Source organism: Thrips palmi, unplaced genomic scaffold, assembly GCF_012932325.1.
Source record: "Thrips palmi isolate BJ-2018 unplaced genomic scaffold, TpBJ-2018v1 HiC_scaffold_16, whole genome shotgun sequence".
Classification (NCBI taxonomy): Eukaryota; Metazoa; Arthropoda; class Insecta; order Thysanoptera; family Thripidae; genus Thrips; species Thrips palmi.
The window spans coordinates 15,226,895-15,241,911 of NW_023144625.1; the positions used below are offsets into that span (position 1 = coordinate 15,226,895).

Below are 15,017 nucleotides of genomic sequence, written 5' to 3' on the forward strand. Positions count from 1 at the left end.
TACAACAAGCTTAGCACGTTCGAGCGCGCTGAAACCTCGCTGAAAGCACACTGAAGCTCGCTAAAACACACTGAAGGCACGCCGAAGCGGATGGAGGTGATGAGGGCTCCGGGGCATACCAAAGCGCCACGCCGCGCCGTTCGAGTTTCAATTTCCTAAACGGGCTTCAAAACCCGGCAGAGAGGTGGGGCTGGCGCCGACCGGATCAGCCTGCGGGCCTGGGCGAACCAGGGCCACCATGGGTCGGTCCACCGGCTGGCCTTGGAGCCGGCGGCATGGAATAGAAGCCAGCCATAAAGACCACGGCAAAGACCCGGCCCGTGTCCCCAAACCACGCCGAGATTCAGGGTACCGAAAGGGGGTGGGTGTGTGCTCGCTCCGAATGCAAGAGATACAGTCAAAGCTGGTACGTTGCAGAAGCTGGCGAGGACGATGGCCTGGAGGCCGGTCGCAGGGCTGTCACAGCCTCTGTCCCCAGTCTGGCGGCGGGGGCTGGCAGAGCTGGCCTAGTGGCTGGTTCGAGGACCACGCCAGCTGCCAGGAACAAGCATAATCTCCCGTTTTAATCCTTAGATCCGACTTAGCCGAGACGGGGCGACGGGGCCCGCTCCGATGCCGGGACGCTCGGGGCGCGCGCCGCAGCCGGCAGAGGACGCGCCGAGACGCGCCGCGACGCCAGCCATTCCCTTCCTCGACGTCATTTCGAGGGCCCCGTCTTGCGTCTTTGTGTCGGAATGTGGCAGTTATGAACATGGCAAGGGCGCGCGGCAGTTTAATGAAAAGTAAAGGGCGCCAAGTGGGGCGAGGGGAGGCAAGACGGGCCGCCGGACGCGGGTTGTTCGAGGCGCGACGCGATCCGAGAAAGCCGGAAAAAGCGACGCGGAAAACGCGCTGCCGGCCTGCTTGTCCTGAAATGTTAATTAATTACTCCGGGGTAAACTATGTCGTCAAACTCGGGCGCTTTGAACGCGAGCACGACGAGAAATATGGGAGCGGGAATCGAGCTGCTTTTCTCTCTCTCTCTCTCTCTCTCTCTCTCTCTCTCTCTCTCTCTCTCCGTGGGCTATCTATCGTTCAGCGCTCAGCCAAAGATAGAGTCGCCAAGTCAGGCTGAATGAGAGGGGCGAGTTTTCCGAGTTTTCCCGACGAGGGAAAAACAATCGGCACCAGCAGCACCACCATCCGCACCGCGGGCGGGCCCTTCCACTCCGCGTGAGTTACTGCTGTCCAATCGGCCCGCGGCCACGCCACGCCACGCCACGCCACGCCACGCCACGCCCAATGCAGCGTCCTCCGCCCCGCGTCGGTTTTAAGGGGTGGGGTGGCGGTGGCAATTGCCCGAAAGTCGACTACCTGCAGAGGCGAGCGTCGAGTGCTGCGTTGCGCACTGAGACCGTTATTGTCGATGAGTCGTAGTTTTGGAGGTCTGTGAGTCCCTCCGCGACCTCGCGGGACGGGCCGGGCACAATCTTTCTTCGGGCCTGGGGGCGTGGTCCGAGGGTGAGCGCCCCGCGGCCTTCCCGCAGTGCGCGGCGTCCCCGTCCTGCCGGTGGACCTCCAAGCAATCAAAGTCTGCCGTTCGGGACGAGGCCCTGGCTGGCCTTGGCTCGGCAGTTGGCTGTGCTCCGCGCCGAGGCTCGCGGCGAGGCAAGGCCAGCCAGTCCCTCCTCATTCCTTGCGGTGCGGCAGCGTGCGGCAGCCACACAGGTGCGACAGAGACAGACGCACATCCACTCCGGAGGGCCCTGCGAGTGCGACGGAGACGGCCGCGTGACCTTCTTCATCCCCGTACTGCTTCCTGGAAGGGACGCGCGTCCGAGGCCATGACGACACGCCGCCAGTAAGCGCCTCGGAGTCTGGGAGCCGCTCGGCGAGGCGCTCGGCGAGGCGCTCGGCGCCGCGCGACCTGCATTCTTTATCAATAGATAGGCGCCGCCACTGCCGCTACTCTGCCAAAATACTTTCCCCTCCTCGTAAAAACGGAGCAGTAAAAGCAGTCGGTGTATCGGGGCGCGGCGAGGTGCGCGTCGACGGCGCTGGCAAGGGCGACGATAGCGCGCCCCGACCCCGCCACCGCCACGCCCCCGCACACAAACACACATGCCTTCACACACACACACACACACACACACACACACACACACACACACACACACACACACACACACACACACACACACACACACACTTGCCCCTGCTTGGCCGCACAAACAGCTCCGCCACGTTGGCTGCGCAAAGCGGGGACGCGAGGATTACGGCGGTAGTGTTGGCGGTGGCCCTCCCCGCCGCCGCCCCCGCCGTCCCCCAGAGCTCCCCGATATGGCGTCGGATACCACCCAGACAGTCGCCCGCGCGGCGCCACCCAGCGGCGCCTGAGCAGCACCCTTTGGACCCGTCCCACTGCGCGCCAACCGCGCCACCCCCTTTCCCCGCCTCCACGCCGAGGGCCACGCCGAGGGCCACGCCGAGGGCCACGCCGAGGGCCACGCGGCCACACCCTCCTCTCCTCCTGATCGGACAACAATAGCGCCGCCAGAGATTCGCGCTTTGTCCCGGAGGAGGCCCTGCAGGCCCTGCTGCTGCACCCTCGGCGTCAGCCTCCAGACGCGGCCTCGGTGCGCCGCGCCGGTGAGTGCGAGCACGCCGTTGTACTCGCAGCACTCCAGCACGCTCATTCCGACACTCGTTTCCGCCGTCGCTCGCACTCACGGGGCGGTCCGTAGCGGTGCGAGAGGGACAGAGCGGCGAGAACGACTCTCGGAATCAGTCCGCGCGCCCAGAAAGCGGAGGGCGAGATTCCTCTCGATGGTGAGGCGGTATGCCGAGGGGCGTACCGAGGCCCAGGCCGCGTGCCACGCCCCGCTCCACTGGGGAGGCGCGGGAGAAAGTCGGCCGGGGCTGCGGTGTGGCGGGGCGGGGCGGGGCGGGGCTGGAGCTCCGAATTATGAAAGGCAAGGCCCAATGCAATGGGAGCAGCGAGGCAGTGCGAGGAGACGGAGAGGACGGCGCCGAGAAGAAACCGGCGGCGAGGAGCCGAGCGAAGTTGCGGTGGGCCGGGGGTTGGGGTTGGGGTTGTGCCGGGGTTGGGGTTGGGGGTTCAGTTTAGAGGGAGGGGGTTTTTAATTGGAGTGGGGAGGTCGTTAATGAAGGGCACCCCAGGGCAGGCTGGTGGGCGGGGCAGGGCGGGGCGGGGCGGGGAGCGGGGGCAAGGTGGTGCCGCGTCTCTAAGCGCTCCTCGCCGCAAGGTTGCCACCCCGTCTGAGCCTTGCACGCCAAGCACTCAGTCTGCCGGATGAGCTCGGAGGGGGCGGGGCGAGGGGCGAGGGGCAACCCTAGGGCCACCATATGGAGCGGCGGCCTGAAGACACCGCCGGGGGCGACAGTAGGTCAACCCTATGGGGCAAAATGAGGGCGAGCTACGCAGTGCCACGCACTCCGCGCGGACCGTCCATCCCGGCCCTCCCGCCCAGCCTCGCGCCCAGCAGGGACCGCGGAAGCGGAAAACACCAGCGAGAAATCAAGAACAAAGCTCGTCTCGCTCTGTTTCGACCAGTCGATTATAACGCTGGCAGAGGCGCGGGGAGACGAGTGGAGCGGGGAAAACGAAAACCAGCTCGCAACTTTTTCCGTCTCTTTTTCCCCCGGGGCGGCAGTTAGTGAGCAGAAAACAAAATGTGCGAAACAGCTTCGGCGCCGCGCGTCCGCGAGTGCTAGGCGGGCTGACCGGCCGGGCCGCGCGGCGCCACGCGGCGCCACGCAGCGCCACCCGATAATTTCCAAGGAACAAACAACAAACTTCATAATGGAAAGCAAAACAGCCAGCCGGGGCGGCCGGACGGGGCCTCGAAAGGAAGCAGCCAAGTTAAACAGAGGGCGGCTGATTAATTATATTTCACTGTTAACTGCACGCCGGAGTGCCTTCCATTGCATGATGCACGAAGGCGGCGGCGCGTCGCTCAAACCGCAGTCACCGCTTGGAGCCCCGCCGCCCTACCCCGCCACCGGCTGGTTACGACGTTGAGTTGCTACGCCTCTGCCGAGGCCTTCGCCAGGGTGCGCCTCCACGCCTTCACTAGACCCCTGGGTGTTCCATAACTAAGCGCTACGCTACTGCCTGCCTGCTTCCTTGCTGAGCGATTCGCAAGATTCGTTTCGTCGCTCTGTCTCTGTCGCCCTCTCATCTCTCTCGATAAGAGTGCGAGGGAGACGGAGCGACAAACCGCTTGGCCTGGCACCGCGCCTCCTTCTTCCCAAACTTCTCCCTCCGCCATTACTGCCGCGCTTGTTCCCGCTCGAATCTGCGCCCTGCATCTCCTGCTCCCGCGAGGCAGGCAGCCCGAGCTGGCAACACCCAAATTTCCTCCCCCTTTACGCCAGTTTCCGCCGCGCGATATTTCTTTCCGCGTCTTTGTCGCGCCCTTTCGAGGAGCCCCGCCAATTTCCTCGGCTGCAATTCGTCGCGGCGTCCCCGCCGAACTGACCGTGACCACGCCGTGAAAGCACTATGACCGCGCCGCGGACGCACTGACCGCGCCGTGAAAGCACTATGACCACGGACACACTATGACCGCGGACGCACTATGACCGCGGACGCACTATGACCGCGGACGCACTATGACCGCGGACGCACTATGACCGCGGACGCACTATGACCGCGGACGCACTATGACACCGGTAAAACTGAAGCGTAGTTGTATGCTTGATTCAAGCATACAACTACGCTTGAAGACTTTACGCTTGACGTCAAGCGTAGAGAAGAAATTCTCCCATGCATTTAGATAGGCGGGAGAGGGGCAAAATGGTGAACTATGCTTGAAGCTGAGCGTAGTTCTACTACGCTTGAAGAAAGGCGTAAAACTACGCTTGAGTTCTACCAGTGGACCGCGACGCGGACGCGCCATCTTTGGCCCCGCAGCGCCGTGCGGCACAGTAAGCCTCTTACGGCGTAGGGCCACGGCCGAGCCGCGACCACGGTTCGGAGGGGCGGAACAAGTCGAAAACCGGTAGCAGGGAGGGGGGAGGTGGAAACCGGGGCCGGGAAGCGAGGGCCGGGCAAGGCAACGAGCCGAACGCAAAGCATGCACGGTTGCAAGGCCGGCCCTAAATCCTAGCCAAGGAGGAGGAGGGTTGGGGGGGGGGGGTGATACGGTTAGGTCCAACTTGGAGGGGGAGACGGCGGGGACGGGGCCGCTGTCGCCAACCGAAGGACGAGCGCTCGGATTAACATGGCTGCTTCGGGCGGAACGAAAAAGAAGCAGCGAAAATGTATTTCCGGAGCGAAACAGGAAGACAAGAGATTAAATCATGGCGCCGCACCCCGTGCCCGTGCCGTGCCGCGCCGTGCCACGACCGACAAATCTGCGTAGCGAGGATGAGCGAAGCGAACAGATCAGCCTAAGTCTTTTTTCAAGAAAGCTAAGTCGGCGAGTCCGAGAGGGGAGGGGGAGGGGGAGAGGGAGGCGGAAAGGGGGGGGGGGCTCCCACTCCACCAAGGTGCGTCCCGTATCTCACGGGGCGGCGCGGCAGGTCGGCAGGACCAGACCCACCGTCCCGAGCACCTCCACGATAAGGAAAAGTAAATGCGGCCGACGCAGCAGCAGAAGGTCCAGCAGAGTGGACAGGCCGACAGACAGACAGACAGACAGACAGACAGACACGCCCTGACCGTAACGAGGTGACGGACGAACAGTCGGAACGAGACGGACAGTCTAGCCGAGGGAAGCGAAACAGGCGAAGCCGGCGGGAATTAAGGGGGCGGGGTGAGAACGTAAACCGTGGAATCCTTCTAGCCGGGCCGGCCCGGGGCAGCCCCCACTGTGAAAGGCTGTCCAAGGCTGCCCAGCGCCTGCCAGCCCCGCCGGCCCCGCCCAGATAAAGCAAAGCCAACTTGCGGAGTGGCTATTGCGGTGCGTTTCGGCCGCCCCGTCCCCCGTTTCGTGACATAAAACTCAACCGCGGCCTTATGTCGCCGCAACGCCTCCAGCCCGCACTCAGAGATAAAGAGACTTTCTTCGGACGTTCAAAAACAAGATAAAATGATTTTTCAATTAGAAAAGCAGATAATACAATTTTATAAAGGTAATTTTTTTCAGTGGAAAAAGAAAAAACCTTGCTTAAGGGGAAAAAAAGATGATGTGGCAACCGTCTGCTTGCGTGCTGCTGAATGGTCTCTAAAAACAAACCGAGGAAAAAAATAATCATTCTTGTGTGCTCGGCAGTGCTGCCGCATGACCACACTGGACCTCGCTGCCGCGGTGAGGAGCACTGCTAGGTTTCGGGGCGGTGCGACCTCAACCTCCCTCCCCCCTCCCCTTCTCTTCCGGGTCGGTGTTGGGCCCTCGCCAACGCCCTAGTCCGCCCAGACCTGCCCACCCCTCGCGCGGCTTACGCAGAGTCCACTTTTCAGCCCCGTCTTCGCGGCCTTGCCCGGCCCTGCCCGGCCCTGCCGCATACTTGGACGCGCGTCCCGTTGTTGCCCCGCAAACTCGCTCGCAGAGGCCAGACAAGGAAAGCAGCGGCAAAGAATGAAAACGGGCCGTGGTTTTATTCCGTGTTTCTAGCCGCAGCGGTGGCGCTGCGGGGCCGCGGGGTGGAGAGCGCCTGCGAGGTAGGCACGACGAGCACAGCCGCGCGCGCGGTGGGGATTCTCCTGCCTACCTCGCAGGCGCTCTGCAGCCCGCAGTGGCGTCGACGGCCGTCCCTCGTCCGCCAGACCTGCCTGTCTGTCTGCCTGCCCGTCTGTCCGCCCGTCCGTCCGTCGTTCTGATTGACAACACATTGCTATGCATCCATTCCGACCCGGCCCCGGCGGCGCTCCGATTGTTTAGGAGGTGTTGTATCTCGTTCCGCTCGCCTAGCGTTACGCGATCCATTCGGCTAATGCTCTCCCCCTCCCCTCGCTCTCCTCGGGACCCGGCCCGGCCCGGCCCGGCCCGGACCGATAGTGGAGGGGCGGGTCTGAGATAATACGCCTCTGGAGGACAGTCGTAAAGCGGACCGGCGGGCCTCGGAGGGCAGCGGGCGGATTCCGAGCGGGGGTCCCGTCGGCCTGTCTCCCTCACGCCCGCGGCACGCTCCGCGAGTGCGAGGGAGAGACAGGGTGGCCGTCTCACTTTGAATCAGCCTGCAGCCTCCCCACCCCATCGGCTGGCGCGGCCGAGGCCGACCGTCTCACCACGCGTGCCGTGCGGGGCCGAGGCTCGCCGTGGCCGGGATGGAGATGCCGCCGCGAGGGTTGGCCCTCCAGCCCGCCCGCCAGCCAGCCTGGCCGGGAAGGAAGGTTTCGATGGCGCCGGCATTCCAGCGCTGCCTTTGATTGGGGTCCGTGCACAAACCACGTGACATGACATGAACAATTATCCCGGCTCGGCAGCGACGCCGCGACCGACGGGGACAAGATGAACAGCGTGGGGACGCAAACGAAGAGCCGCGCGACACTGAAAAATAAAGGGGGGGGGGGCTCGGCAGGGCTGTGCGATTCGCGATCAACTTGGGGCGTTATTAAGGGGTGGGGAAATCTGCAGAAAGAAGGCGAGCCATCTATCATCGGGACGCTCCGCTCCGCCCCGCCCGCCGCGCCCCGCCGCAGTCACTAGTCGTTTGGATCCAGCGGCCAACATCGCGGCAGTCCCGCGTCCCGGCAGGCCGACGGCAGACCGTCCGGACCCGTCCCGCGGGGGCGATCTGTTACCCTGTCCCGCTCGCAGGAATTCGATAAACAGGCGTGCGGCCGGGGCGGGGCGCTGCGAGGCTCGATCAACTATTTGGCATCTGGATCGACACGCGAGTTCTGCTCCCCGCTCGCGTTTCAGAGAGACAGGGGAGAGAAACTCATCCCGTCAATTTCGCCTGGCGGAATACTTGGAAACAAAAGGCGGACCGAATACAAAGAGAAGGGGACCCCGAGTGAGGCTAGCCGGGCTAGCCAGGCTAGCAAGGCACGAGGTCGAGTCGAATGGATTCCCAGGAGCCGCGGAGCACTATGGCAGTTTGCCCCAGCTGCTTGTCTGATAGACCTGCAGGTCTGCACTCACCCAAAGTGGATTCCGCGGGCCTCTTACACTTTCAGTCCGCGGCAGAGCCGGCAGGGCCCAGACCGACCGACGTACCTGGAAACAAAACAAAAGGACCCCGTTAAGACAGAAGCTCGCCAACTAGGGAGGGTAGTCTACTCGCCGAAAGGGATCCTCCAATGAATACCAGCGTTGACACACACATTGTTACAAATCTACCATAGCGTCGCAGCATCGGCAAATCTATACATTTTTGAATACTGCACAATACCAGCGTTGACAGATACTTTCTGAAAAATTTCCCAAAGTCCTCGTCCACCAATTGATACTTTTTCAAACACTCTCCCACTGCCAGGGTTAACCAAATCCGTTGTAAATACTGTCCACAGCCCTCAGCGCCGTTTTGAATTGAGCGGCGACCGCGGTGCGCTTGCTGGCCGTGTAGACACGTGGATACGGAGGGCGGTGTTTCACAATTTACGGAACTTGGTCGGACAGTTCAACAAGTAGTTATATAAGCGTCGAGTAGGCCTAGACTTACCCCGCCCGGCCCCTGGTTTGCCCCGGGTTGCCCCTGGTCCTGTCGGGTCCTCAAACTTGCAAGGCAAAGCCCCGCCCGCTTGCGGGGGCCCAGCTTGAGCCCCGCTTCCACTCGCCTCGTTGCCGCTTTCACCGCGGCGTCTCCGGTTTCAGGCTCCCACAACCAAGCCCGCTAAAACACAACACCTCAACTGACAGTCGTGAATTTTTATCTAGGAAAAACAAGCAAAATATAATCAAAGCTTTTTTTTCTTTCTAATTCCGATGAGATTTTTCCTTCATTTTGTTGGCATTGAAGCCTCCCCAATCCGCTTTTGCTCCGGGGCCAGGGATATAAGTCACTGATTGACGTTTTGAAATTTCATTCCCTCCGTCTCATCTGGCTGCCCCCCCCCCCTCCTCTCTCTCTCTCTCTTTGGCCGGGTGCCAAGGCAGCCCAATCAATACCACAGGCAAACATCCCCCCCCCGAAAAAACCTATAATTGCGTATCTACCGCCACCGGATTTACACCGCGGGAATGCCGTTTCAATTTTTGTCAATTAGCGCGGCAAAAGGGCGGGAAATCGCGTCCAGTGGAGCGCAGCGAGTCACACTGTGTTGGTTGCGATTTTCCAGCCGAACCAATCTGCGAAGAGACGAGGGCGGGGCGGGGCGGGCTGTGCTCCGAGCTGCGTGGGCGAGCAAGGAGGCGCGCTCGGGCGCACGCAAGCGGCTAAGAGGCTCCGGGCGGGACGTGAGGGGGAAGACAACGAAAACAACAACAACAAAACTATTGTGCGCGCGGGAGATGAGGAATTTGTAAATACTGCTTTTGTACCTTCCGACTCGAGCATGAGCGGGGCCGCGCCGTTGCGCAGCAGCAGCTGGATCTCGTTGGAGTGCTGCGAGTGTTGCGAGTGGCGCGAGCTCTGCGAGTGCTGCGAGTGGAGGGAGGCCTGCGAGCGCGGCCGCCGCATCGCCCCGCTCACGGCGCGCCGCTGGTTGGTGGTGGGCGAGGGCGTGCTGGACCTGCACGCGGCGGGGTGCTGCGCCACGCCGCGCACCACGCCCGGAGGCTTGCTGTTCAGCACCTTGGTCACCACCTTCCGGGCCTCGTCATGGACGACGTCATGGACGACGCGGGCGTCCCGGACGGCCGCCTCGTCGGGGGCCTCGGAGTCGTCCCCCTGCTCCATCACGGCACGCCTCGGGCCGGGCGGCGTGGCGCGGACGCGGCACACGTGCACGGCGTGCCGATATGACAATGGCCGACGCTAAGGTCAGCGGGGCGGGGCGGGGCGGGGCCGCGACACTGTGGCCGCCTCGTGCGCGGAGTGCTAAGCCAGCGCCGCAGCGCTACGGCCCCTGGACTACGGCGACGGCCGCGGATGTCTCCATGACCACCACGGCCAGCACGGCCAGCACGGCCACCATGCAGTCGGCTGGAACGGCAAACTTACTTAGCGGCTTTAAAAGGGGCGGCGGGGCGACTGCTTTTATTTGCAGACTCGTCGAGTCCGGTTCGGCGGGAATGCGCCCCGCCCCGCGCCGCCCCACTCCACCCCGCAACGGCGGCAACGGCCCGGCGACGCTTGACAAACTGATACAGCCATCACCCCTCTCCCTCTCTTTCTCTTCCAGCATTCCGGCAGCGGCTCCAGCCAGCACACGCAGCCAAAGCTCCAGCGGCCTTGAGTCTGGCCCGGAGACGGCCTTGGGGGCCTCGGGCGCCACCCCCTGCTGCCTGGGCCCGGCTCTGGCCCGTTACAGTGTAGGCCCACCCGAGCCGCTCCGCCCACACGAATTACACCACGTGTTACACCGAATTACAGATACATTTTATCGCAAAGCCGTCCGTTCGGCGAGGGCGACAACGGTGTTGGAGTCGGAACCAAGCTAATCTGACGTCCCGTTTGGCCCTGCCGGGCCGTTGGCCACCCCGAAACAACGTTGCTGTTTTTTCATTAAAACGTTTGTTTGCTGAACCCGACAAATGTGTTCTTTCAAACAACGAAATCGAGAATAAAGAATAAGGTTGTTTTTCTTTCGGGTGTATATTAAAATGCGGAAGCACACACACACATACGCGCGCACGCTCGCGCAGCATTTGTTTTTCGTGTTTTCACCGCAGTTTGCTGTGCGCATCGGCCCGCATCGCGTGTTGTTGACGCGGGACTGAAAAACGCCATTTGTAACACCAGCAGCGACCCCAATAAATAAAGCATTCCACCCATTTCAAAAAAAAAAGGAAAATACAAAATGCGCAACCCACGATCAGAAGAAGGAAAAACCTGACCCACCCTTAAAAATACAAAACAGAGGTATAGTTCGCACTGACGAAAATCGGTTCCATTCGCGTTGCGAACGCAAACGCGAAAGGGATTTGGATATGAAAGGAGTATACAGTGTCGCTGCCGTAGCGACCCTTTGATTAAACGCCGCGACCGTCAAAACTCGCATCAAATGCCGCAAAGCTATGGCAACAGTGGCGTACGCGCACACAGACACAGACAGACGACACACACACACATACACACACACACACACAATGATGGGCGTGCTGCTGCGTGCGCTGGGGGGAATGGTATACCGACCCTTCAAATCCTGACCAGATCCCTGAAACAGACAAACAATGGGGGTCCGGGGGGATAAAGGTTGGGGCGAAAGGGCGCGGCGAAGGGAACCCTTTGGAGCCTCGGAGCCTCCAGGACCGCCGGAGGAGGCAACGCCAAGGGCTGAAGAAGGAGAAGGAGGAGGAAGGACAGAGGGCACGGACCGGCGTCACCAGGAAAACCTGCAGGCTCACTCCGAGAGTCGTCTTCGTCGCTCTGTCTCTCTCGCACTCAAGGGGCGTCTCGTGTCGGCGCGAGAGAGACGGGGCGACGAAAAACGACTCGCGGCATCGGTCTGCTGTCCCGCTGATTGTTTGCAAATATTGGCGCGGGGAGTTTATTTACCAGAGTCGAATTGGCAAGGGGAAGGGGGTGGGGGGACGGGGCATTAGGCACGCAGTGGACCGACACGACGCCGCAGCAGGCAGAGGGCAGGCCCAGGCCACTCCCACACTCGCACGCACACACACGCACGCACACACACACACACACACACAAGCGCGCGCGGGGATGCAAAATGAGTGCTGACAAGGCAGAAGCTGCAGCAACAACACAAGGGAGGGAGTGACGAGATGACGACGGGAAGCTGCAAAAATATTGCCGCCGAAGGGAAGAGGGGCGGGGCGGACTTGCGGTGGTGACGACGTCGCGCCGACGCTTTAGGGGAGAAAACGGGGTTGGGGGAAGCGATTTTGCGGATCTTGTCGTCGTCGACGGGGAGGTGCAGAGAGCAGTGCAGAGCTCGTCAAACCGCAAGTGCTTCGCGCGCCCCCACCCCTCGCCCACCCCGCCGACGGCTCTCGACACCTCCTACTCGCGCCCCCCCTTCATCGCCGTCCTGATTCCCACCCCGTCAGCCTGGCAGCACGACAGGCAGCACAGGTGAGGGCGCTGCACGAATGGAGCAGCGGAAATATGAGAGCCGAGCGCACTGGCAGCCTGGCTGCCCCCCTGCGGAGGGGGGAGAGGGGGGAGGGCGTCTTTGTCTTGACAGGAAATGAACGATGCATCTTAAGAACAGCAGGGGCCCTCGCAGACAGAAAGGCGGACGAACAGACAGACGGACGGGCGCAGCAGACAGACAGACAGATCGTGGCGGTGCGCAGCAAACTTAAGCCCGTTACTCCGTTACGCCACTGCTTAATTATCCGTCCAGCCGAGCCAGTTTAACTTCACAGTCGTTAAAGATACCTCGTCGCGCAGCGAGTAACACAGCCATGCACAAATATGCATATTGGCCGCCCGACTGTGAGTGTGTGCGTGCGTGTGTGTGTGTGTGCGCGTGTGCTCCTCTTTTATTCATTGTGCCAGCGCAGCTGCTTCGAACACCCCTTCCTTCCCCCCTTTTCCCCTCCTTCTTCTCAGCGAGGCTCTCATGAGTGATTGTCGGTTCCAAGCCACTTGTGCTGTGGAAGTTCTGTTCGTCAGATTCGTCTCTCTGCCCCCCTGTGCCGGGCTGTCGCTCCACGACCCTCTTCTCTCTCTCTCTCTCTCCCCGCCATTCATTTCTCCTTTTCTTCATTTTTTCGACATTTCTATTTGCGCCCCGCGTATCGAAGCGGCCTCGCCGATAACCAGGAAATAATCCGGAAAGACTCCGCAGGGCTGCCGTGGTGCTGCGGGCGCAAAGACGATGGAGAGGGGGAGGGAGGTCTTGAGGGAGAGGGGGGGGGGCTTTCTCGAGGCGGAACAATTCGTGTGATGAGTGGTCCTTGGCTCGCCGACAACAAAGGCCTCCAAGGCCTCCGCCAAGGCGTTGGTGCGGGCGCGGCGGCGCGGCGGCGGCCGTCCGCACTTTGGCCAAACATTTGAGCTCCTTACGCGAACTTCCAGCCAGCCCGCTTTGTTCCGACACACTCGATACGGCAAACAACAACAGCGATGCGACGCGCGACGCACCGGGCTGCTTCCGAACACTGCCGTCCCTCTCGCACCTTCGGAGACGCCCCGTGAGTGCGAGAGGGACAGAGCGACGGAAGGAGGGCTCGGAATGGAGGCAGCAGGCGGCGCGCGGCGAGGCGTAGGAATCCGAAACTCGACGCCGACCGAGCCCAGGCTGTGTCGTAGTCGAAGCCGAAGCCGAAGCGGAGACCGATCCGAATTAAACGGGCACGCTGTAAAGTGGCGCCCGCCGCGTTCCACCCTAGTTTCACCGCACCGAACTAAAAACAGGGCGGTCCTCGCCGTCCTCGCGGACGCTTCTTGCCGCCACTGCCGGCGCGCCCCGCCGCGGTGCCGCGCTGCCGCGGCCTTGATACAGCACTACTTGTCGAGGAAGTAGCGGCCATTTGTTACATGCGCTCGTTCCTCCTGGGCCTTCCAGGGACTTGAGCTCCGCCAGCGCGGCGGGGGAACGGTTCGGCGCGCGAGGGGAGGGGGGGAGGGGGCAATTTATCCCCGCCTAATTGCCCTGCGCCTTCTAGTCGCCATGTGAAATAATTTCATATTCTTCGCGAGATATTTATCAACGGCGGGGTGCTGCTCGCTGCAACGACGGCGCCCTTAATCGTGGCGTCGTGGGGGGAGGGGGGGGGGGTAGCATGCAGCGGGGACGACGACGACGAAGGCGTTTCCGACCGAATAATTCCGCCGCCACCGGGAGGGAACGACACGGCCCCGGCGTGTGCCAGTGTGCCAGGCCTGTGCCAGGGAGACCCAGGGCGACCCGGGGCGACGGGGACGGGAGGGGCGACGAACAGCACCGCCGCCACCAATCAGTAGGCCGGTCCGCGGACCGCGATCGACCTGCAGTGGGGCGGCGGGACCGGGGCTGCCGGGGCCGGGGAGCTTAACGGCATCGGGGCCCGGCAGGCCGCGGCAGGCTGCTGCTTTAAATTCCAGCGCAGACGTGTTCTTTCATGTTTTCGCCCCAGGTAGAGAAACACGACGATCACGGCGCGGAGCGCGAAGCTCCATTACGGATGCATTTTGTGTCCTTTCCTTTCTCTCTCCCTCTCCCCTCTCTTTCCCTCGGCCAGGTTAATTCCGCTCCGCGCGCGCTCTCTCTTTTTTTGCTTGGCTGCGAATGGAAATTCGCTTCGCCCGTCGCGGTGGTGCTGCAGGTAAGAGTCTCGCGGAATCAGCACACCGGCACTCGGGATTTGTACGGCTTTCGGACTGGCTGGCCTCGCCGGCAATGGCAATGCGGCGGCGGGGCTCTCTCTCTCTCTCTCTCTCTCTCTCTCTCTCTCTCTCTCTCTCTCTCTCTCTCTCTCTCCCCCTCTGCTTCGTCTTGCCAAGCGATAACCGCCGCGGTCGGTGTTGATACAGGGCCTTATGCGCCGAGTCCGATTAGAGGTCTGCAGCCGCCGTGGCCCGGGCCGTGGCAGTGGCCGGGCCGGGACCCGACGCCGGCCAGAAGCTCAGCCTCCAAACCCTGTCCAAACAGATTCCCCAGTCACCGCCGTGATCCGCTTGTCGATCCCTGGGCCCCGGCTCCCGCCTCTTGTCGCCCCGGGCCAAAAATATGCCGGCCGGAGAAAGTTTGGGGAGGGGCTTTCTCGCCGTGGTCCTGCCGCCTTGTCTCCCGGCGATGCTCCCTGTTTGGGTTGCCGGGCCGGACCTCTCGTGTGGAGTGGGTGCTTTCTTGGCGGCCAAACCAGTGGCCCGTACCTGTCGTACTCAAACTAGGGCCACGATGTAGAGACGCCGTGGGACACTGGGGGGGACGGAGACAGGAGACGTCGCCGACGCCGCTGCACTGCTGCAGCGACTCCGCCGCAGAGCGCCTGCGCGGTAGGCACCGTCTCGACAGCCGTGTGCGCGCGCGGCCTACCCGCAGGCGTTCCGCATGCATCCCGGGGGCGCCGCGGCCGGGCGAAGCTTCGCGAGGCGGGCAAGCGACGCAGCGGAGGAGAAAACCAGCGGCAGCC

The 15,017-nt window shown here is 62.4% G+C and overlaps 1 protein-coding gene across 6 annotated transcripts in view; it reads right to left on the reverse strand.

Annotated features, from left to right (window-relative positions):
• The window catches only part of LOC117642838 (solute carrier family 12 member 5), a 114,190-nt gene that overhangs the window by 52,687 nt on the left and 46,486 nt on the right, over nt 1–15,017 (reverse strand). The window contains exon 1 of one of the 6 annotated variants that reach the window (XM_034381426.1): nt 9,372–9,402. The exons of the other annotated variants lie outside the window; for them this stretch is intronic. Coding sequence (XP_034237317.1) covers nt 9,372–9,387 — 16 coding nt within the window. The 5' untranslated portion in view covers nt 9,388–9,402. Of the gene's footprint in view, nt 1–9,371; nt 9,403–15,017 lie in introns of those variants that run through there. 6 annotated transcript variants of the gene reach the window in all.